The 24,083-nt window shown below is 43.6% G+C and overlaps 1 protein-coding gene across 5 annotated transcripts in view; it reads left to right on the top strand.

Moving 5' to 3' along the window:
- Window positions 1-1,622: 1,622 nt before the first annotated feature.
- CDK15 (cyclin dependent kinase 15) overlaps window positions 1,623-24,083 on the top strand; it is a 105,257-nt gene continuing 82,796 nt past the window's right edge. For 2 of the 5 annotated variants that reach the window (XM_089330060.1, XM_070070378.2), the window contains exons 1-4: window positions 11,931-12,257; window positions 12,883-13,032; window positions 13,281-13,375; window positions 20,853-20,932. In XM_089330060.1, coding sequence (XP_089186186.1) covers window positions 12,051-12,257; window positions 12,883-13,032; window positions 13,281-13,375; window positions 20,853-20,932 — 532 coding nt within the window. In that variant the 5' untranslated portion in view covers window positions 11,931-12,050. Of the gene's footprint in view, window positions 1,758-11,838; window positions 12,258-12,882; window positions 13,033-13,280; window positions 13,376-20,852; window positions 20,933-24,083 lie in introns of those variants that run through there. The other 3 variants (XM_089330061.1, XM_051849290.3, XM_089330062.1) reach the window with 3 other exon arrangements.

The raw sequence follows: 24,083 nt of genomic DNA, 5'->3' as shown, positions 1-24,083 counted from the left end.
AACTTGTGGAGGAGTTAAGCTGGGAGTGAGGCAAAGTGGATTCGGCCAGTTCTCCATCCTGGCCACCGAGTGGTGCTGTCGGTACGAGGCTGTACTCTCAGGCATGAGGGCAGCCAGAAGGGGCCCAGGCACTCTGGGTTTGAGCTGAGGACAGGGAGCTCAGAGGGTCTCCCACACAATTTGCAGGTATCAGAAATTTACAAGCCAGGTGTTTGTAACCTGCGTGTGTTTGTGGGCGGGCCCTCACAGGGCACGCAAGGGCACGCATACTTTAAAGCACTGATAACTTGCGTGACATGGTTTTAAACAGCTGTCAAACTCCACTGCTTGCAGTACTGTGACGTGTGCTGAGCGTCAGCAAGCGAGGATGGATTTCCAGCCTTGACCGCTTCACTCTGACACAGCAGTGAACTTTAAGGAGATGTCAGAGTAGGTAATGGGAGCATTTTAATGCATTTCACAGAAATTGACGATGACAAGTTATACTGCGGTGTCTTGTTCTGTAGTCAACAGGCTATAGGGGACAAATTGCTTTGATTATTCATTGACTGAGGGACTGCTGCATAGACAGGCCTGGAACTGAAGACAGCAGGTGGAGGAAGCTCAACTTGGCCTCGATTTTTTTGAATGCTGCATATGGAGGAAGTTCTTCCACGGGCGTTGGAACTATCATTCTAAGTACCAGGAAGCAATCATCTGCACACACAAGGCAACAGTGCACTGGACTGTGTTAGGGGCCCCGGTGCTTGCTCTCAGCTCCTGACTGAGTTCGTTGTGTGCAAACATAGTTAAGAGCATAGGATTTGTCAATACCAGTGGATTTAAATTCTAATTCTTAAAATGACATTCTAAAAAAAAAATTAAATGAGATAATGTGTATGAAGTTTAGAACTGCTTTAAAAAAATGTTTGGTGAAATGCCTAATGAAGGAATGACCAAACACACACTTGAAGACTCCTTGGTATGACTGAATATCATCCCATTCTTAAATTGCATTAACGAAAATAGGGGCCAGCACTGTGGCATGGTGGGTTAAAGCCGCTGCCAGCAATGCCAGCATCCCATATGGGTGCTGGTTCGAGTCCTGGCTGCCCCACTTCTGATCCAGCTCTCTGCTATGGCCTGATAAAACAGACGATGGCCCAAATCACTGGGCCCCTGCACCTGTGTAGGAGACCCGGAGGAAGCTCCTGGCTTCTGGTTTTGGATCGGTGCAGCTCTGGGCGAAAGCTCTGGGGACCAAATCATAAAGGCAAGTCTTTTCTGAAACTTCCCCTCAGTCCCTTCAGACTCAATAAATTAAACCAGCAATCCCACACACACAATGAATAACAAAGAAAATATCTAGTCTGAAAGAGCATAATTTCCTTTGTTTTGCTTAGTGTGAAATAGGAAGTCTTCCACTTTCTCTGCATCTGCATGAATTTCCAGATTTAGCTAACAGGTCTTTTTAAGGGTATAGTGTTCAGTTTAATTGCACTGTTTCACAAGCTAAGCCATTCTGTCACAAGAACACCTTGCAATTAGATTTCCTTCCTTGCCTATGACATGTCTTTTTTAACCTGTCATTGCTTTCTAGTAGATTTAGAATGTGAACCTGCACATATGGAATCACTTGGCATTCTTGAACGTTCCGTTTGCAGTAGAGTTTTGATCCACAACAGGTCAACTACTCTTGCAGCTGCGAAGGCCAAGATGTGGAGAAATCCCGAGACAGGGCCAGAAGCGCGGACTCACAGCTTAGAAAACTAAGCATGGTAAGTAGGACGTTTGGCATTTCTGTGCAGAAATTCCCAGAGCTCCAGAAATCATCTTCCTAAATCAGCAAGAATTTGGGAGTCTGGAAATATGGCCAACTTGTTCCACATTCCTTTTTACAGAAGTCACCAGCTTTGAACCTTACCTGGAATTTATAATATCAACTTCTCTGTGAAAATTCAGTACAAGTGAACAAAATAGCACACTAATATGCAATGATAATATGATGTCAGGAAAGACCATGTATGTATGTGAATGTATAGTGAGATTAAAAAAAAAAAAAACCACCTATGCCTATAATGGTTTTATAGGCACAATAGGATAATAACAGTCCCTACCACACTGTCATGTTAGCGTGAGGTTCAGTCTCTAAGCCAGCATGGGGCTGGCACACATGACAGTGATGATGATGATTGCTAAACTTTTTTTTTTTTTTTTGACAGAGAGAGTTAGAGAGAGAGAGACAGAGAGAAAGGTCTTCCTTCTGTTGGTTCACTCCCCAAATGGCCGCTTGGCCGGTGCGCTGCGCCGATCCGAAGCCAGGAGCCAGGTGCTTCCTCCTGGTCTCCCATGGGGTGCAGGGCCCAAGCACTTGGGCCATCCTCCACTGCCCTCCCGGGACACAGCAGAGAGCTGGACTGGAAGAGGAGCTACCGGGACAGAATCCGGCGCCCTAACCGGGACTAGAACCCGTGGTGCTGGCGCCACAGGCAGAGGATTAGCCTAGTGAGCCGCGGCACCGGCCGATTGCTAAACTTTTAATGAAAGCTTCCCCCACCCTTGTTAGTAGCAAGCAAGAATATAAAGAAATAAGTAATCAAATGTATGCATTTTGTGTGAATGTTTTTTAAAATATTTTTTCCACTTGTTCATTCAGAAATTGTTTTTGCTTTTGTTTTCTATTTCTCTAGAAAATTCTCTCTCTTTTTTAAAAAAGATTTATTTAGATGAAGTCAGAGTGGCAAAGAGAGAGGGAGAGACAGAGACAGAGATCTTCCATCCTCTGGTTCACTCCCCAGATGGCCACAATGGCCAGGACTGAGCCAGGCCAAAGCCAGGAGCCAGAAGCGTCTTCAGGGTCTCCCATATGGGTGCAGGGGCCCAAGCTCTTGGGCCATCTTCCACTGCTTTCCCAGGCCATTAGCAGGGAGCTGGATCAGAAGTAGAGTAGCCAGTTCCTGATGCAGAGCCCACATGGGATGCCAGCGTTGCAGGCATTGGCTTTACCAGTTATGCAACAATGCCAGCTGGGACACAATCCTTAAACACACAGAAATGAACGTTCATGTAGCCCACCCAGTATCAACAATTATCAACATTTTTACCGATTTTGTGTTTTCTATTTCTACCATTGTTTTTCTGGAGTATTTTAACTACCTGTAAATATTTCTACCTGTAAATATTTCAGTAGCCATCTCTAGCCACAGGATCCAAAATTTAAAATAAATTCTTAAAATCATCTAATACCATATCAAACATTTCTATATGTATCTCAGAATGTCATTTTACAGGATTTGTTAAAGGCAGGATTCAAGCAACATTTATATATTGCATTTGTTTGCTGGACCTTAAGTCCATTTAGCTTTCTTCTGTTTTAATAGCACTGATGTGTTAGGGAAACTTGTCAGAGCCATTTGTCCTCCGGATTTGGCTGTTTGATTCCTTGTGCTGTTAACTTCTTTGTCCACTGTATTCTTATAATTTGGTTTTAGATCTGGAAAATGGATTCAATTTAGGTTTATTTATGTATTTATTTTTTAGTCAAAACTGCATCAGAGCCGTCCCCATGTATTTCCTGGTACACCAGATCAGAAGGCACATCATGTCTGGATAGCGCAAACACAGTAAAGCTAAGACTGGGCAGTGGGCTCAGATGGTGTCTGCCTGACCCCTCCATTGCAAGTCTCCTCATCAATCTTTCACCTGACGACTTTAGCAGCCACTGAGGACTGTTTGCTGAGATCCTCCATTGCATTAGGGATCGCACGATCGGAGCTTTCTGCTTCTATCTTTGCTCCTCCATTGATCAGCTGGAATTCCTCCGATGAGGAAGATCTTTCCCCTAATTAACTATTTAATGACCCCACAGCAACAATTTGTAAAGAAATGACCAAAAAACTCTTGCTTTTTTCTCTTCTATCAATATTCATATTATAAATGTGCACATTAGAAACCTCCAAGTGACCGTTTTTGTTTAGAATCATTATAAAGTTACGGATTTTACAGTTTTATGTGTTTCAATCCATTGGAGCCATTACTTTTTGACCCTCAGATTGTCCCATCTTTAGCCAATGAGAATCCCTTTGAGGTCGGCGCCACGTTCTGATGACCTGACTCTCATTGGCTTAGGATGAGTTTGGGACATCTTTCTTGATTATTTCCCTGCTTTTGGGCAAGAAAGATAACCAAGGCTCATCCTGTAGAGTTCATCCTCCAGACCTGGAATGCATCACTTCCCCATGGATGTTTGCTACTTTTTAGTGGAAAATTGTAGTGAGAGACCAAAAATGGAGCGTTAGGGTTACTCATTGCCATTGAGTTGTTATTGTTTTTATGTCTTTTTTTCCTTGACAGAACTTTTTTATTTTTAAGGAAAAAACATTGTAAGTTGATATTTCCAAATCAAATTTAAGATCACATAACTTCTACTTAATTTCTTTGCATTAATATTATGTCTATCAGCACTTATATTGAAAAGTTAGATATCTAATGGTATAAGGATGATTTTTTTCAGTCTAAGATACATCTATAATTGTGATGGGGTTCAGGATGTGTGCTACCCCAAAATATGGCAGCTTGGCATTTGAGAAAACAACAGAATCAGAAAAGTCATTCTCATCTTTTTATCCTTTCTCCCCCGAAGCAGACCGTAAAACCTAGGCAGACTGTCTTCTAAAGCAATTTATGGGACTTAATTCTAGCGATAACTTCTTGACACCCAGAGGAAAGGAGCAGCCTTACCCTTCAAGACACAGAGGGGCTGAGGGTATCTGAGCAAGCAGTCCCGGCGAAGTTTCCCATTCACGACTTTAGATTGGACCCTTTGTCCTCTCTTTTACAACTCTCACTTCTTTCTTAAGCTTCTCACAAAAAATACACAGATTCCTCTGCTTCTTTGGGCCTTCATTGCTGAAGGCTCCTGTGCCAAGTGAACTTGCATTAAACACATTTGTAGATTTTTCTCTTGTTAATCTGTCTTTCAAGGGGCTCTCATCCATAAAGCTAGCGATAAATGATAAAAAGAAATATCTTCTGTCCTATAATATATTCAAAATAATAACAATAATATTGCTACTATTGGTAAGGCTACTGACTACCCTTCATTTTCTGTCATTTCTTTGCTACAAGAGGCATGCTATAAACACCATTCTGCATGATGTATTTTGGTGATATATAGAATTCATTCTTTTGATAAGCTGCATATTACTGCATTGTGTGGATATATATGGGTTATTTTGAATGTTGCTGACACAGATTTCATATTACTCCTCATGTTATAATCTATTAAATGATTGTCATAATCTCCATATTCTAGAGAGGTTATTAATTAGGTCATAATTCCTAAAAAGTTGACTAGATACAATAGACAGACTGTGAAGATGAGAAAAACATGCAAATTTTCAGCTAAACATAATAGTTTGGAATCATACCGCTTGAGAAAGTGAAAAAGGATTTGCTAGAAACATGGTGGGTGGAAAGCTTAGCCTGCAATTATCAATACCACCAATCTTACTGCTAATTTTAAAACGGCTACCATTTGTCTTAACACAGATTCTCTGGCAACAGGGCGTGAAGCAGGAGGAGAAGGGGAGGTGTGTGCCATCCTAGGGAAGTTCTCCCAAGGGAGAGGGGCGGAGCCAATAAATGCAGGTGTTCCTGGGGAGGCCTCAGCTGCTTCACAATGCTGGACTGTTCAAATGGCCTCCTGCCCTTCTGGATTATGTCACCAGCCCTTGTAAGGTTGCTGGAGAAGCCAGAGCCTCTATGGGTACACCGAGGCAGGTGGGCAGAGTCCATGGCCTCTCCTTGACAGTGGGCCTCCCACGTAGGGGCTCCCATTTCTATGCTGGTGGAAGGTGGTAGCCAAAACAACGGCTTCAGAAGAGCTAGAATGGCATCACCCCCACCAAGCTGCACAGGCTGCTGGCGTCAGCCTGGCCGAGCTGATCTGGAAACTTGAGCCCCACAAGCTGGGTCTGATGCACAATCTTAAATGAAATCATTTCAGTCTCCTGTCCTCATTCAGAAATATTTGGTAATAAAAAGTATTGTTTTGGGGGCCAGCGCTGTGGCGTAGTGGGTAAAGCTGCCACCTGCAGTGCCAGCATCCCCTATGGGCACTGGTTCGAGTCCTGGCTGCTCCACTTCCCATCAGGCTCTCTGCTATGCCCTGGGAAAGCAGTAGAAGATGGCCCAAGTCCTTGGGCCCTTGCACCTGCGTAGGAGACCTGGAAGAAGCTCCTGGCTGCTAGCTTCGGATCGATGCAGCTCTGGCCATTGTGGCCAACTGGGGAGTGAACCGGCATATAGAAGACCTCTCTCTCTCTCTGCCTCTCCTTATCTCTCTGTGTAACTCCGACTTTCAAATAAATAAATAAACCTTTAAAACAAAAAAAAAAAGTGTTGTTTTGGACACATAGCTAGAAAATATCTTAGGAAATCATCTGATAATTTTCCTTGACCGTGAATAAGACCATAAATTATCTAATTCTTAAAAATTCTAAAGGATAGGCGCCGCGGCTCACTAGGCTAATCCTCTGCCTAGCGGCGCCGGCACACCGGGTTCTAGTCCCGGTCGGTGCGCCGGATTCTGTCCCAGTTGCCCCTCTTCCAGGCCAGCTCTCTGCTGTGGCCAGGGAAGGCAGTGGAGGATGGCCCAGGTGCTTGGGCCCTGCACCCCATGGGAGACCAGGAAAAGCACCTGGCTCCTGGCTCCTGCCATCGGATCAGCGCGGTGCACCGGCCGCAGCGCGCCAGCCGCGGCGGCCATTGGAGGGTGAACCAACGGCAAAGGAAGACCTTTCTCTCTGTCTCTCTCTCTCACTGTCCACTCTGCCTGTCAAAAAAAAAAAAAAAAATTCTAAAGGATATTTAATAATTTCCCCCACAGTAACCCGTTTTTTCTAACTTTTTTTAAAAGATTTATTTATTTGTTTGGAAAGCAGAGTTACAGAGAGAGGCAGAGGCAGAGAGAGAGAGAGATCAATCGATCTTCCATCCTCTGGTTCACTCCCCCAAGGGCTACAAGGGCCAGGACAGGGCCAGGCCAAAGACAGGAGCCAGGAGATTCAACCTGGTCTCTCATGTGGGTGCAGGGGCCCAAGGAATTGGGCCATCTTCTACTGCTTTCCCAGGGGCATTAGCAGGAAGCTGGATCAGAAGTGGAGCAGCCAGGACACAAACTGGCACCTACATGGGATGCCAGTGCTGCAGCCAGAAGCTTAACCCACTGCCCCACAACACCAGCTCCAGTAACCCATTCTTTTATCTATTCCAGCATACTTGTAACTTCAGTATGTAATTTCCTGAGCTAGCAAAAATGCTGGTCAGTTGAAAATTCTGAAACGTATGTAAATTAAAGAAAAATCATCCCAGAATGGGCACTTGTCATGGTTAAGACACCACTGTGGGGCTGGCACTGTGCGTGGCGGGTAAAGCTGCCACTGGCAGTGCTGGCATCCCATATGGGTGCCAGTTCGAGTCCCGGCTGCTCCACTTCCAATCCAGCTCTCTGCTATGGCCTGGGAAAGCAGTAGAAGATGGCCCAAATCCTTGGGCCCCTGTACCTGTGTGGGAGATCTGGAAGAAGCTCCTGGCTCCTGGCTTTGGATCTGCACAGCTTCGACCATTGCAGCCAACTGGGGAGTGAACCAACAGATGGAAGACCTCTTTTTCTCTGCCTCTCCTTCTCTGTGTAACTCTGACTTTCAAATAAATAAATCTTTAAAAAAAAAAAAAAAAAAAGACACCACTTGGGACTCCAGTGTTCAGAATGCCTGGGTTTGAATCCTGGCTTCAGCTCCCAATTCTAGTTTCCTGTTCATGCAAACCCTAGAAGGCAGCTTGTGCTTGGGTCCCTGCCACCCTCACAGGAGACCCAGACTGAGTTTCCACCTCCTGATGTAGGCCTGGCCCATCCTCTGCTGTTACAGGCATTTTGAGAACAAACTGGCAGGTTTTTACAGCTCTGTCTGTGTCACTCTCTCTCTGTTTCAATGCCTCTTGAATGATAAAAAAGAAAGAGAAAGATCATCCTAAACCTCATTTGGTACATTTGCATAATAAAATTTATAATTTCCTTTTAGGAATAAACTGGCAATTATGATAAACTGTTCTACCATCTATGTTATGATAAAGTATCATGGCATTAAATATTCTCGGACGACTAGCTTTTCATCCTCTTGGTTAGTTGATTATCTTATTCCATTTTCCATTGCTATAGCAAGATACCTGCGGCTGTGTCATTTGTAAACAGCAGTTTATTTAGCTCACACTTGCAGAGGCTAGAAGTCCAAGAACAGGCAGCGCCATCTGAGGGGGCATCTGGTGAGGGCCCTGTTGGTTGCTATTATATCACAGCAGATGGCAATGTGGCCAGAGGGAGAGATTGCATAGTGTGACGGGAGCCAGAGAGTGGCAGGGGCCAGGTAGGCACCTTGCTAACCACAAGGACAACTAACTCACGACCTGAGACCAGTATCAATCCCTTCCAAGGGCAGTGCCCCCAGTGACCTGATTCTCATCCACCAGGCCCACCTCTACAAGGTTCCCCCATGGGGGGGTTGCTGTTTGGCCTGGTGGTTAAGATACTCATATCCCACAGCAGAGTGCCTGGGTTTGATATCCTGCTCTGGCTCCCAATGCCAGCTTCCTGATGCTGCCTCAGACTGTTGAGTCCCTGACCCCCACTAGGGGGACCGGACACAGTCCTGGCCATTGTAGGCATTTAAGGAGTGAACCAATTATCTCTCTGCTTCAAATAAAAAACAAATAAATAAAAGATTCCACCACTCCAACATTGCCACACTGATGACCAATCTTCCAACTCATGAACCCTTGGGGACAAACCACATCTAAATCATAGCAGTGACCATTAGCCAAAAGCTCAACAGTATTTAGGACAAATACTGTTTGTTTGAATGTAATTAATCTATTTTTCTATTTCTTGTCCCTAACATTTTTTCTAAAAGACTTATTTATTTACTTAAAGGGCAGAGTGACAGAGAGAGCTTCCATTCTCTGCTTTACTTCCTAGATGGCTGTAACAGCCAGGGTTGGGCTGAAGCCAGAAGCCAGAAGCCAGAAGCTCCATCCCAGTCTCCCATGTGGGCTGGCAGGAACTCAGGTACTGGATCTACTGCCTCCCAGGCACATTAGCTGAGAGCTGGATTGGAAGCAAAGTAGCTTCCAAACCAGCACAGTAATACAAGATGTGGATGTCCCAAGCCGTGGCTTAACCTGCTGTACCACAACACCTACCCCATATTTCTTTTAACCAACACATAAAAATTATACATATTTAAGGGTACCGTTTGACATCTCAATACATCTATACCTTATATAACATTATTATACTATATCTTATTAATATACCTTATATAACAGTGTAAACATATCTATCATCTCAAACATGTATCAGCTCTTATGGTAAAAGCATTCCAAATCCTTTCTTCTAGTTGTTTTTTTTTTTTAAGACTTACTTATTTATTTATTTGAAAGTCATAGTTACAGAGAGAGAGGGAGAGACAGACAGAAAATCTTCCAACCCCTGGTTCACTCCCCAAGCGGCCATAATGGCCAGGAATGGGCCAGACGAAAGTCAGGAGCCAGGAGTTTCATCTGGGTCTTCCACGCGGGTGCAGGGGCCCAAGGACGTGGGCCATCCTCTGCTGCTTTCCCAAGACATTAGCAGGGAGCTGGACTGGACATGAAGCAGCTGGGACTCAAACCTGTGTCCATATTGGATGTGGGCATCGCAAGCAGCAGCTTAATCGATTATGCCACAACAATTGCCCTGTTGTTTTTTTTTAATACAGCTCTTTATTGTTATCTGTGTTACCCCAGTGTACAATGGAACACCAGAACCTATTCACCTAACTCTCACTAAATATCCATCAATCAACACTACTCTCCCCAGCCTCCTGTAACCACCACTTTATTTCCAACGTCTATGAAATCAACTTTTCTAGAGTCCACATGTGAGTCCGATAATGTGGAACCTATCTTTCTGTGCCTGGCTTATTTTACTTAGCATCACGAACTCCAATTCCGTCTTTTGTTGCAAATGACAGGAGTTCATGCATTTTAATGGCTGAGTAATTTTCCATTGTGAATATTAATATACACTGTATTTTCTGTATGCATTCATCAGTCGGTGGACAGCTAGATTGTTCCCATTTCTTGGCTGTTGTGAAGAGTGTTGTAGTAAACAGGGGCGTGCAGACGTCTCTTCCACAGACTGAGTTCATTTTCCTTGGATGTAGCAGGATTGCTAGGGCATACAGTAGCGCTATTTTTAATTTTTGGAGGAACCTCCATACTCTTTTCCACCATGGCTAGAACAGTGAACCTGGGCTCACTCTCTCCCCAATCCTCACCTACACTATAATCCTTTGTCTATAATAGCCAATCTAACGGGAATGAAGTGATACCTCCTTATGGTTTTGGTTTGCATTTCCCTGATGATTAGTGATGTCCAGCATTTTGTTATGTATCTGTTGGCCATTTGTGTGTGTTCCTTTGAGAAATGTCTATTTAGATCTATTACCCATTTTTATCTGGACTATTTGGTTTTTGTAATTGAGTAGTTCCCTATACAGTCTGGTCATTAGCCTCCTTGTCAATGTTCCTGGTTTGAGAGAATCTTTGAATTGACTTGTTTTCAAGTCTTTCTTCTTGTAGCAACTTTGAAATAAAATTTAAATATATATCCATATTTAAGTCATCTCAAAGTTGTTTTAAAAAGCCATTGTAGGGGTCTGTGCTGTGGCATATAGTAGGCTAAACCTCTGCCTGTGACGCCAGGGACATATGGGTGCTGGTTTGTGTCCCAGCTGCTCCTCTTCAGATCCAGCTCTCTGCCTGTGGCCTGGGAAAGCAGTAGAAGATGGCACAAGTGCTTGGGCCCTTGCACCCACATGGGAACCAGAAGAAGCTCCTGGCTCCTGGCTTCGGATCAGCCCATCTCTGGCCGTTACAGCAACGTAAGGAGTGAACCAAGGGATGGAAGACCTTTCTCCCTATCGCTCCCTCTGTCTGTAGCTCTGCTTCTCAAAGAAGTAAATAAAAATCTTTAATTAAAAAAATCATAAGGTTCAGTTATCAAGTATCCATAAATATTGTGATAATAGACATAACTCTTATATTTCCTCTTAATGAAAATGATTGTGTGTGTATGTGCGTATCCCACATTCTGTCTCACTTCAAGATCAGTATGTTATAGTGGCAATATCTAGGAGTCCATCAGAGAAAGAAGTCTTATTCAAAAACCACAGACTGCAAACCAGTTGGAGTCCGATTCCTCAATGAATCATGCTATTGATATAGGATGTTTCATGTAGTAAACATTAATTACATTAGCATGGAAAGAAGGGAGGCAGGAGGCAAAGGAGAGAAAGAGAGAAGAAGATTTTGCACCCTCTGCCATCACTAATTCCATTTTCCATATAGAAAGAGCAACATGGGTGCTCACTCCCACATTTTGAATGAATGACCCAATGACTACCACTCTCTTAGATGCACTGTTGCTTTAAACAAAGAGAAGGAGTGGATATCTTCAGCTTTCTTCTCTTCTGTGAGTCTATGGTTTCATTGACTGCTAAAATTGGCTAGGTTGCAAATTTGTTTTAAAATCTGGAAACCCAAATGCTTTCAGATGAAAGGCGGGGAGAAAATACTTCCCAGTGTGCCCACTTGAGTGCCAGGGGAGCCTAATAAATACCACTATCATTATCAATGCTATCATGTAAATATCATTGCCCGGAAAACAATGTGAATTCCTAGTGCTGCATACCAACAGCTGGAAGATGACCCTTGACTGTGCCGGGTTTTATTCCACCCCGTCTTAGCCGCCTTGTTCTCAGTTGGGCAAGCAGCCGCCTTTCTGATGGAGAGTTTCTTGCACTGATAAGGAAAAACTGCTGAAGTCATGAGGCTGCTCGAGGCAGAGCCCTTGTGTGAGTCATATGAAAGCTGCACACTGCTGACCTCCGGCAAAAAGGGAGCAAGCAAGGACAGGAGAGGCGGAGGGGGAGAGGTTCAAGCGCGAGCTCTCTCCTTGAACCCAGAAGATTATGGGTCAAGAGCTGTGTGCAAAGACCCTGCAGCCGGGATGCAGCTGCTACCGCTGTTCCGAGCGAGGCGAGGTACCCGGCTGCCGGAATCAGGCTGTGACGACCGAGACCGCGCTCGAGGTATTTGTACCCAAGAGGACCAGCTTTCTCTATGGACAAAGCAAGTCCAGACCCTCCCTTTCTGGAGCGAGGTCTGACTCTTCTGCGGTGGGTCTAAACCAATAAAAGGCAGATTCTATTAAAGTCACAGAGAATTTATGGTTGTAGTTATCAAATGTGGGGACTTGCTTGTAAACCAAAAGGGAAAAATATTCCTTGGCTTTGGGCTGCTTGAAACTCCCTGGACTTGAAGCTGAGAATGTAGTTCTTCTCTTGCATTCTCTGAGCTGAACCCCAAAAGGCAAGCGATAGTACTGGTTAGTTTTGCTGTGGATTCAAACTCTTGATAATTAGCTTGTGATTATTAGCAATGCCATGCTTAGAAGATCATTCCCCTAAAGCGATAAATTAAATGGACATGGAAATAAAAAACAAACAAAACCTGAGTTAAACAGAGAAAAATTGGAAACCATCTATTAAAGAGATTTAGGTTAACCTGCGCTAAAGATATATTTTTAGGGGAAGTAAGAATGCAGTATTTAGCAGTTGATATTGTGTTGTTTTTTTTTTTTTTTAGGAATTTGACTTTCAAGGAAGGTGCTTTTTGAGGGGTGCAGGGAGCTTAGAAAATATATGAAGAGTGGAAGTCAGGCAAATAAAGAAAAAATGGTTTGCTAGCCTCTGCATCTTGATTTTGCATATACGTTATTCCGGCTCTTTGCTTTTTCTCTAGCTCACAGACCTACAAGAAGCTTCGTGTTCCATGACTTCATTTCACCCCAGGGGACTGCAGGCCATCCATGCCCGGAAATTCAAGAGTAAAAGGCCACGCAGTAACAGTGATTCTTTTCAGGAAGAGGATCTGAGGCAGGCTTTTCAGTGGGTGAGTGAGCAGCTGATGTTGATCAGGAATTCAATGTGGACTTGTCTAGGGAGTCTGGCCATCACTCCCAGGGCAATTACTGAGCGGGTGCCCCAAGTACCCTCCTGCAATGCTGTCTCATTTCCCTGGGACTGAAAAAAAAAAAGTCAATGCTAAACAAACTGCTCTCTCTCTCTCTCTCTCTCTCTCTCTCTCTCTCTCTCTCTCCCCCTTCCCCATCCTTCACCCCTCCAATTGCCCAAAAGCAGAGAAAGAACCTCCCTTTTGGGGCAGCCTCGTCTTACTTGAACTTGGAGAAGCTGGGTGAAGGCTCTTACGCTACAGTTTACAAGGGGATTAGCAGGTGAGTGACTCAGAACTGGGTCTTAGTCCCCTGATTTCGCACTATAAAGCTAGGTGAGGCATCCCGGGAGTTCACAGCCTCAAGGACTTGTGCAAGAGACCATGGTCACTAAGGAGAGATTGAAACAACCTGGAGTGGAAAACAAACAGGCCCTGCCCTCAATTAAAATCAGCACACTGAAGTGTTTATCAGTGTTGCCTCTCCGTGATTGGATTCAAACAAAGTAGACGCCTGTGTTATTGACCCAAGAAACAATTACCGCTCTTCAGCCTGGTGGGAAGCAGAGTTGGGAAGGTGTCCACAAAGGGTTGTTCATGTCCCTTCCTCAGAGGTTTGCGTTGGTAGCTTCTTGAGTTTGCTGCTTCATTCTTCCACCTGGTCTTTGCAAAAGAGTTGGTTTCTGCAAAATAAAGTATGTTCAAAGAATGATAGATCCTGAGCTTTCTACCCTTGGGCAAGACACAATGACTTGCCCAAAGGTGAAATAGCTGTTTTGGAAAACAACAAATTGTGTTCAATAGGTATGAAAAATCCATGAATTCCACTGCCTTTTCGTTAAGGTGGGAAGGTTGGAAGGTCTTAGTTCTTGAATTTTTGTTATTCCAGGAGAGAAAAAATAATGGCTCAATAGTAGTTAAATGGTAACTTAAAAACTATAATATAAATGCTGTAAGACTAAGTATTGCGTATCTCAATATTTTGTTTTTACTTGTTAGAAGCATAGGAGAAAATCAATTTTAAACACGGAAGTAGATTTTGATTCATTTCCATAGATTATCCTAGGACTTGGCAACATAAAGGATTTCCTTCAAGGAACTCAGCAGAGGAATAGGAGAGAGAAGTGCATTAGAGCACCAGGTATTTAGCACGGTGCTTATGACACCACTTGGGAGACCCTGATCCCATACCAGAGTGCCTGGGTTCAAGTCCTGGCTCTATTTTCAATGCCAACTTCCTGCTAATGTGCACCCTGGGAGGCAACAGGTGATAGCTCAAGTACTTGGGTCCCTGGCACCCATTTGGAAGACTCCAGTTGGGTTCTGGGCTCCTGGCCTGGCCCTGGCTGTTCTCAGACATTTGAAGAGTGAACCAGCATGTGGAGGATCTTTGTCCCTGTCTCTGTCTCTCAAATAAATTAAAATTTAAAAAAGAAGTGCATTCGGTATTTTTATCCATGTACTCAGAGATACAAATAGAAGTATTTTCCTTGCAGTAAGATTTATAATAGACAATAAACACCTGTTCACAAGTATCCCTTAATGAAGACCTGAGTAAATAATCACCTATCGTGAAATAGTACAAAGCCATTGAAAGCATGAAACAGAGATAGGAGAGGGTCTATCAAAAGTTCACAGAAAAGGGGAACTAGGAAAACACAAGATGTGGATTTCAAAAATTTTTACACCAGAATAAACTTATCCTTTAATTCCATTTTCCATGACCTTTTTGAAGTACCTTCACATTAATATGGAAATATATCCAATGTTTTAAGACAAAAAAGCAAATTATAGAACAATATTTACCCTATGATCCCATTTACAAAGAAGCACTAGGGCACACTATACATGTATAAATTTGTACGTGCAAGGAAGAGCCTGGGAAAATACACAGAGATGCGTTACCTCTAGTATTTGAAAGTAGAGCCGAAAAGGGAGCCCTCTGAAATCTTTCTCCTTATTCCCTACCACAGAGACATCACATTTTTATGTAAAAGCAAATACTGATGCCAAGAAGGTACAAGATAAATTCAACATCAGTTGCTTATTGTTAAAGCTCTAAGCAAAATAGAAGCAGAATAATTCTCCATTATGATGTAGAATATTTCAGATCAATGCCTCATATTCTTTCCTCTTAAATATTGGTGGCATTAATGTTAACGTAAACATAGCGCAAGAATGTCCATCATTTATTATTGCTAAAATGACCATAAATGTTCTAGCCAATGCAGTGAGAGAAAAAAAGACTGAATATCATTTCTTTAGTTATATTCTACCTAAAAATCCAAAGAGAATAGGCGAAGAAATTATTAAAAGTTGTGACAGAACAATATGAGGGTCAGTTAAAATCAATATTTGAGTACACTAACCAAAGTTGTCCTATGTATTAGCGATAGCCATTTAGAAAATATAGCAGGGGGAATGACTCTAACAACAATGAAAGTATCACCATTACCAAGGCCAGCACTGTAGTGCCTCTGCTTGCTATGCGAGCATCCCATAGCAGAGTACTCGTTTAAGTCCCTGCTTCTCTGCTTTCTACCCAGCCCCCTGCTAACGTACCTGGACAAGCAGTGGAGGATGAACCAAGTACTTGAGTCCCAGCCACATAGGTGGGAGATCAGCCAGAGTTCCAGGCTCCTGGCTTCCGCCTGGCCCAGCAACGCTGTTACAACCATCTGGGGAGTGAAGCAGCAGGATAGAAGATCTCTCTCTCTCTCTGTCTCTCTCCCTCTCTCTGTCACTCTCTCCCTCTCTCTCTTCCTCTGCCTTTCAAATACATCACACACAGTCTTTTTTAAAAATTACCATTAGCACTAAAAATAGAATTAAATAAAGATTTACTAAGGGACCTAAAAACGTTAAAGAGACAGGCATTCTTTCATTCTCCTAATATCTGTTAATGTTTCTCTTCTCTACTATCTACTGTGTGTCGGGCACTATTTTAGCTGATAAGGATGCATCTGAGGACAAAAGAGACAGACATCCCTGCTCTGAAGGAGTGTACATTCTAGTGGGAGTGAGGCAGCAGTAAACGAGTCCATGTGACACAGAGTTTGTGGAGCGTGAAAAGTGCTGTGGAAAAGCAGAAGGCAGGGAGGAGGGTTGGGGGAGGAAAAGGGAAGCCCCGGACAGAGACTCTGATGGGAGTGAGGAGTGAGCCACGTGCGTGACGGTCGCAGCGCCGTGGCGTGGGCGGCGGGCAGCTCCAGGCAGAAGGAACAGCGAGTGTGTGAGGCAGGAGTAGCCCTGGCAGTGGAGGGAGGGAGTGGAAGATGAGGGCTGGGAGGGTGTGTGTGTGTGTGTGTGTGTGTGGTGGGTGTGTGGTGGGTGGGTGTGGTGTATGGTGTGTGTATGTGTGTGTGTGGTAGGTGTGTGTGGGGTGTGGTGTGTTTGCATGATGTGTGTGTGGTGGGTGTGTGTGGTGTGTGGTAGGTGTGTGTGGTGTATGGTGTTGTGTATGTGTGTGTGGTGGGTGTGTGGTGTGTGTGGTGTGTGGTAGATGTGCGTGTATGTGGGGTGTATGTGCTGTGTGTGGTGTGTGTGTGGTAAGTGTGTGTGTGGCATGTGTGTGTGCTGTGTGGTGTGTGTGTGGTGTGTGTGTGTGCTGTGTGGTGTGTGTGTGGTATGTGTGGTGTGTGTAGTGTGGTGTGGTGGGGTGTGTGGGGTGTGTTGGGGAGTGTGTGAGGGGTTTGGGGGTGTTTGGAGGGTGTGGTGTGTTTGCATGATGTATGTGTGGTGTGTGTGGGTGTGTGTGTGCATGGTATGTGGGGTATGTCTGTGGGGTGTGTGTGCATGGTGTATGGGGTGTGTGTGTGTGTGTGTGTGGGTGTGTGAGGGGGTGTGGTATGTATGGGAGTGTGTGTAGTGTGTGTATGCATGCTGTGTGGTGTGTGTGTGAATGGTGTGTGTGTGAATGGTGTATGGTGTGGTGTGTGTGTGTGTGTGTGAGTGTGTGGGTGTGTGTGTGTGTGGTGTGTGTACAACAGGTGAGCAGATGGCAGAAGATCTTGTGCGATGACTACTCAGGAACTATTAAGTGTAGATCTGGATTAGAAAACCTTGTGATGCGAAAATGTCAGTGATTCCCTAATTTCGTGTTTTGAGGTATTCTAAATACAGTTGTCCTTTCGTATCTGTGGGGGATTTGTCCCAGGACCCCCTGCAGATACCAAGATCCATGGGTAATCAAGTCCTTTACATAAAATGACCCAGTATTTGCATATAACCTACAGACGTATTTCCATAGACGGCAAATCATTTCCAGGTCACTCGTAGTACCTAACAGTGTGAAGGCAGTGAAGACGGCTGTTGTACTCTATTGCTTAGCGAATAATGACAAGAAAAAACTTCTGTATGTGTTGGGTACAGATGCAAACTTTTTTCAGTTTTTGATCCACAGTTGGTTGAATTCACAAATCCTTAACCCATGGATACGGAGGACACACTGTATATTCAGAGTCTACAATAATTAAAATTGTGTAGCACAAGTATAAAGAAAGATCAAAGAAACGTAATTTTTTAAAATTCAGAATAGTCATAAGTTCAAGTATTAATAAGATCTACTGTATAGTCCCGGTGGTATTTCACATCAGCAGCAAAAAGAAGAGAGTCCAATAAATGAATGTGAGACAGTTAAAAAAGTAAACATACAGAATGAAGTCCCAATGGATTCAAGAATTAATGGAGGGGCTGGCGCTGTGGCACAGTGGGTTAACGCCCGGGCCTGCAGTGCCGGCATCCCATATGGGCACTGGTTCTAGTCCAGCTGCTCCTCTTCCAATCTAGCTCTCTGCTATGGCCTGGGAAAGCAGTAGAAGATGCCCCAAGTCCTTGGGCCCCTGCACCCACATGGGAGACCCAGAAGAGGCTCCTGGCTCCTGGCTTCAGATCGGCACAGCTCTGGCCATTGTGGCCATCTGGGGAGTGAACCAGTGGATGAAAGACCTCTCTCTCTGTCTCTACCTCTCTCTGTAACTCTGACTTTCAAATAAATAAAATAAATCTTTAAAATAAATAATTAATGTAATAGAAAACAGGCAAGATCTAGAAGAAAACATAAACGTATTCTGTGCAGCCTTTGAGCTAGAAAGTTCTGTGCACACCTGACACTGAGGTCAGAACCAGAAGGGAAGGCAGGAAGTGTCCACGGTACCCCAACTACCCAAGTGTGTTCCAGGGAGCCCCAATTCAAAGACACTTTGGGAGATGTTTCATTTAAGTATTCGCAATGCTCAAAGCAATATGGGGACCATTAGAACCAAATCCAGTGTGATCTTTTATTATAGAAACTATCAGGATTTAAAATTTTTTAAATTTGATCAAAAACCTTTTTTTAAAAATGTATTTATTTTTGGTAGAGGATGGAGTAGAATTTCACAGGGCCAGGCTCTGAGTAAAACCTTTGGAAAATAGTTAACATCATAAAAAATTTGAATCTCAACACTTCAAAGCATGATAAGGCTTAAAAGCAATTGGTGAAAAGTGCCTGCAAAATATTTCAAGAACAAGGTAGACAACTCACAAAAGAAGTATGAGAGACCAAGAAACACAAAAATTCAGTTCTGCAAGTAAAGAAACAGAAATTTAATCATGATAATCATTTTTACCTATCGAATAGGCCAAAAAAATGAAGACAAAAATGAAGACAGAAAAGCAAGCCAGATTGATGGGCTATGTCACAGGGACACAGGAACCAACTGAAAGTGCTTCCAACGGGCAGACCTTTGAGAAAGTAAACAAAGCAGTACTGAGTTACAACCCGAAGAATAGAATAAACATCCAGGAGTACACACTGATATAAAGTAGTAAATGGAAGAGAAGAAATAACCGCCCATGAGAAAGAGTCGCAATAATATACGCAGATAGTACAACCACCAGGAGGTAGGTCACAGCTCCCCAGCCCGTGAGCCTGGGCCACCCTGGGGACAGTCTTCAAAAGCACCTGGAAAGCAGGCAGAAAGCCAACAGACACTACCTACCTCGGGCAGGTGTCGTGTCCCCATCGGAGGTCATAAATCGTGATGGTGGTGTGTGCCCTTAGTCTCTGTGTAAGCGCAAGAAAGTGCGAAAAGTTCCTAGAGTGACATGCTACAAGGACCTGACCAGTACTCCTCGTAACTGTCAAAGTCATGGGAAATGAGGGACATCTGGGAAGTTTACAATCAGGAGGTACCCACGAGACCTGACAGCAACAACTAAACGCGATGCTGAACAGAATCCTGGACAAGGGGACAAGGACGCTAGGTAAAAACTGAAGAAATCCCAACAAACTGTGGACTTCAGTTGATAATAATGTGCAGCACTGGTTCACTAATGATAGCAAATGAACCTTACTGAAGTAAGATATTAACAATGGAAGACATTGGAAGCAAGGTATGGGGAACTTCTGTACTATCTTCTCAATTTTTTTCCTGTAAATCTGAAACTGATCTAAAAGATGTGATCTAAGGAAATGCAAACAAATCCCTGCCCAGCGTTGGGGAGGAAGGATGGCCTGGCCACGCTCATGGCCGCTTAGGGGTACAGTCACTCCACAGGGGTGAATTTAAATCAATGAAAGTGTGTGCACTGCACATTCTTTGAGCAATTTTACCTTGACTCTGAGGAAATAGTTGGGGCTGTGTGCAAAGACTTATCACATTTATTTATGATCATCAACATATCTGTATAAAAGTTCAAAGCTGGACGCAATTTGGAATGACCTAACACATTGTAGGATATTTACATAATGAGCTATTACGTCATTATTAAGTAGCACACTGTATAAGAATGATAGGAGGAAGAGCACATCACTAACAATGTGATAGGAATCCCATGGCACTGAAGACAGATTTGGACTTGCATTAAAATCTCCTCTGTTTTTGGCACTTAGCTTACATCACAAGCAAACTGATAAATAAGGAGAGGGTAGGAGTTAGAGAGAGAGGGTGCTCTGTACCGGTCAGGTAGCACCCATGAGGCCAGTGTAAGAATCTGACTTTTTTTCTGAGTGAGAGGTAGAGGTACGTTTTGAACAGAAAATTGGGTTGCTATTACTTTCATTTAAAAGGGGGCCCCGGGACTGGCATTTGGCCTATGGGTTAAGATGCTTGCGTTCAATACATGGCTCTACCTCCCAACTCCAGCTTCCTGCTAACACACACCCTGAGCAGCAAAGGTGAGGGCCCAAGTGGCTGGGCTGCTGCCACCCTCATGGGAGACCTGCATTGAGTTCCTGTTCCCAGCTCCCTCCTGCATCCTGGACCTAGCCCTGGCCATTGCAGGCTTTTAGAGAGTGAACCAGCAGATGGGAGCTTTCTCTCCACTTGTCTCTCTGTCTCTCCACCTCTCTCTCCATATATATACAAATTTATATATATATATATATATACACACACATATGTATATTAAAAGGGTGCCCTAACTTCTCCGTTGGAAGTATATAGCAGGAGTACAAGTGTACAAACAGGGCGACTATTGAGAGACCATTACGATAAGTCAGATGCAAGATAAGGATGTGTCAAATAAGGGCACAAAGGGAAATAAAAGGCACAATGCGCCTGAAGATATGGCGTGGATTTGGAGAGGGGTCACTCTGTGCTTCTCTGTGTTCTCCAAGTTTTCCGTAATGAGCACACCACTTTAGGAAAAGAGAAAAACACTCTGGAATATAAATATATATTCCTATGCTGGAATGTATTTTGAAGGAAAATGCCTTTTGCTATAAATCCCCGCTTCAACCATCTCAAAAAGTGTGTGAGCGCCTCCCTGTTTTCTAGGATAAATGGACAGCTGGTGGCTTTGAAAGTCATCAGCATGAACACAGAGGAAGGAGTCCCATTCACCGCCATCCGGGAAGGTAAGAGCAGCAGAAACGGACTCGCGAGATGGGTTGTGCATTGCGCCCATGCACTCAGCGTCTAGTTTTTGATAGCTCTACAAGGAAGTGAATAATTGCAATTTTATTGCTCAGACCGGTTTCCCAAGAGTACTTACATTATAATCTTAGTATTTATTCATAAGGAAATTCCAGTTGAAAACTGTTATATCATTTAACCCAAAGTATGAACTCAGTGAGTATTTACTAAATGCTTTCCATGTGTTTAGTGCTAAGGCTATATCTTTTTAACCCAGAAAATTGCTATAAAAGAGGACAAAAAATAATTCCATGAATTCTTAGAGGGCAGTTTGCCTGGAGGTGGCATGATGTTTCCATAGTGCGCAGAAGGCTCCTCAGTTGGCAGCTCCCTGCCCTGTCTTCTCTGTGCCCAGAGAATAGCAGGTGGCTGAGGAACCTGGGTCAGATGGACCTTGGTTTGCATCGCAGGTCCACCATCGACTCCCGTGTGATGTTGGGCGCTTTACCTATCATTGCAGGAAGAGGAAGACAATAGTGTCTACTTCACGGAGCTATTATGAGGATTGAGACTACGTATATAAAGCACTTATCACACAGCCCATTTTCAGGCTCAATCAATGTTAGCTATTATTCCATTCTTTCTCCCCTTGGTGATGTCGTTCACCATTAAGATCTCTAATAATTTATAATATTCTATTAATATTATGAAAATCAAGAAGCCAATATAGCAAAAATAAGCCACTAAAACTACAATTGGGGTAAGCACGTGCCTTAGCAGTTAAGATGCTGCCCGGAATACCGCAGCCCGTTTGAATCTCAGTGCTGCGTTTGATTCCAGTTTTCCAGTAACGCACACCCTGGGAGGAGGCAGACGATGGTGCCAGCACTCGGGTCTCTCCTGGCAGACCTGGCTGGAGTTCCTGATTCGTGGCTTCAACCTGGTCCAGCCCTCACTGTTAGGGGTCATTTGGGCAGTGAACCAGCAGATGGAAGATCTCAATCTTTCTCTCTCTCTTTCGTCCCTCACTTTCAAATAAATGAAATACATATGAATTTTTAAAAATTAAATTTATCAACCTTTTTACATATGCCATTTGGAATAAAATGATGAGAAAATTATCACCTATTTCAGGGAAGAAAATGATATTTCCCTGACCTTTTCTCCCTCTTTTCACCATGTACTTATTTTTCCTTCTTTATTGAACACGTATTATATGCCAAGCAAATTCCTGAGTGCTGTTAAGGGTAAGGAGAGAAAATCCAATCTTTGTTTATGCTGTTTCCAGTCTTAGCAGAGAAGATGATTCAAGTTACTAGTACACAAAAGACGTTGCAAACCCAGATGAGAATGGGTTGTCTCAGTCTGGCTGATGGAGTCAGTAGATTTTGAACTGAGCTTGGAAGTATGGGTTAAGCAAACAGGCATTGAAAAAGCAATTCAGAAAATGAGTTTATAACTGAATTTGATGCCATTTTCAAAAGTCTCTCAAAGCCCCTGGGAACTACGTCATTTTGAATTCAAATAGAAGGACCAAGTGGCTATCAGTGCAGCTGCGGAGTCATCCTGGTAGGATCAGGTGCATTCCGGGGGAAGGCATGGTTTTAAGTGTTTAACAGAATGGAAGCTCCATTTACTAATGTACTTATTAGTGGTCCCCACGAAAGGATGATCCGATTTGGAAAGAGATGTGTGGACAAGTTAGAGTGTATTTCTGGACATAATAGAAAATCCCAGGTCACCCACATAAGGGAAGGGTCTGTAGGTCCAGCTTCGCCTCACTTTCCTGGTGTTGCCTTTATGAACTGGAGTTTGCCTATTGGGTGAGGCCAGCCTTGCTCAGATTTTGCCCACAACCAAGTTTGGGGGGTTGACATTTGGCTGTAACAGCAAAGCCTTTTGCCAGTTTTGCAAAATAGGCAAAAGGTTCCTCTGACAGATGGCTCCCAGCATGGCTCGGGAAAGCCAGGGCTGCATTGTTCTGCACGCTCGCTCTCTGTTCCCTTCACTGCATATTTACCCAGGAGTTGCCTCCCCACACAGGTGTTTACAATTACATTAGTATTCGACTGTGGCCTCTCTGGGTTTGCTTTGTGGACTTACCTTACTGAATGCTTTGCTTGCATAATATTAAAAACCACAAAAGGATTTTTGACACATTGAAGGTTGTTAGGCATCCAATTTCCAACAACGAATGTTTCTTTTTCCACCAGGGTAAAAGCTTGGAGCCCTCTCCCCTCAAGAAGATATGAGGCCTCCTTTGCAAACTTTGGCTCTGTCCCATTTTTTCCTGTAAGAGCTCTAAGGTTGTGAGGCTAGGGAGACAGGAGGTTAAATGAGAAGGGCTGGAAGGCAAAATAAGAACAGCTGGAGTTCATTAGTCAAAACCCAGGGTCACTGGCTGAAAAGGCAACCGAAAGCCACGTGCAGGAGAATTGAACAAGTAATGCAGCTTTCTTTAAAAAGCCTTGAAGCAGGAATGGCTTTTCCTGACCAGTGTGGCCGCTCAGCCAGAATGGCAGCCAGAGATTTATTGAGTAGGATTCTGCTGCGGCGCTCTCTCTCTCTCTCTCTCTCTCTCTCTCCGAAGCAGCAGACATGTGGCAGTTTATTAGTCCTGTCGCTCGGAGTATTATTTGTTTTCATTTAATCCCAACATGTCATACGAACGTAGCAAAAGTCTAAACAACACTACGGTAAACCTATCTTAACACATGTGCCAGATACAGTTCACACCTCATTCAGTCCTTGTAGCCGCTTTTAGAGATAGACACCATGATTTCAATACAGAGTCGTGATTCCACCCAAGTCTGCTTACAAAGTCCTACACTCTCCGTGTGTTCATTCTAGAAGCATTTATTGAGCACCTGCTATGGCCACTCTTCTGACAGCTAGACACACAGCAGTGCACAGCGTAAACACATCCCCTGCTACCCTCATCCCTTTGCCAGTTCATGACAACTAAGGAAATCCATCATACTTGCTTCTAACATTGTATTTTAAATGTTTATTTTCACACAAAAATCTTTATTTTCACAACCAGAGAAATATCTGAAATATCTTCATTTGAACAGGCTAATATTTTATGTTTTTATATAAGGACATGTCTTAGTTTTATTTCACTATCCACTATGAAGCTATCAATGTCTTAAT

This window comes from Oryctolagus cuniculus, chromosome 3, assembly GCF_051225735.1.
Source record: "Oryctolagus cuniculus isolate XC-2025 breed Fujian yellow rabbit chromosome 3, ASM5122573v1, whole genome shotgun sequence".
NCBI classification, from domain to species: domain Eukaryota; kingdom Metazoa; phylum Chordata; class Mammalia; order Lagomorpha; family Leporidae; genus Oryctolagus; species Oryctolagus cuniculus.
The sequence above is the reverse complement of the archived record's forward strand: the minus strand, read 5'-3'. Positions and strand labels throughout refer to the sequence as shown.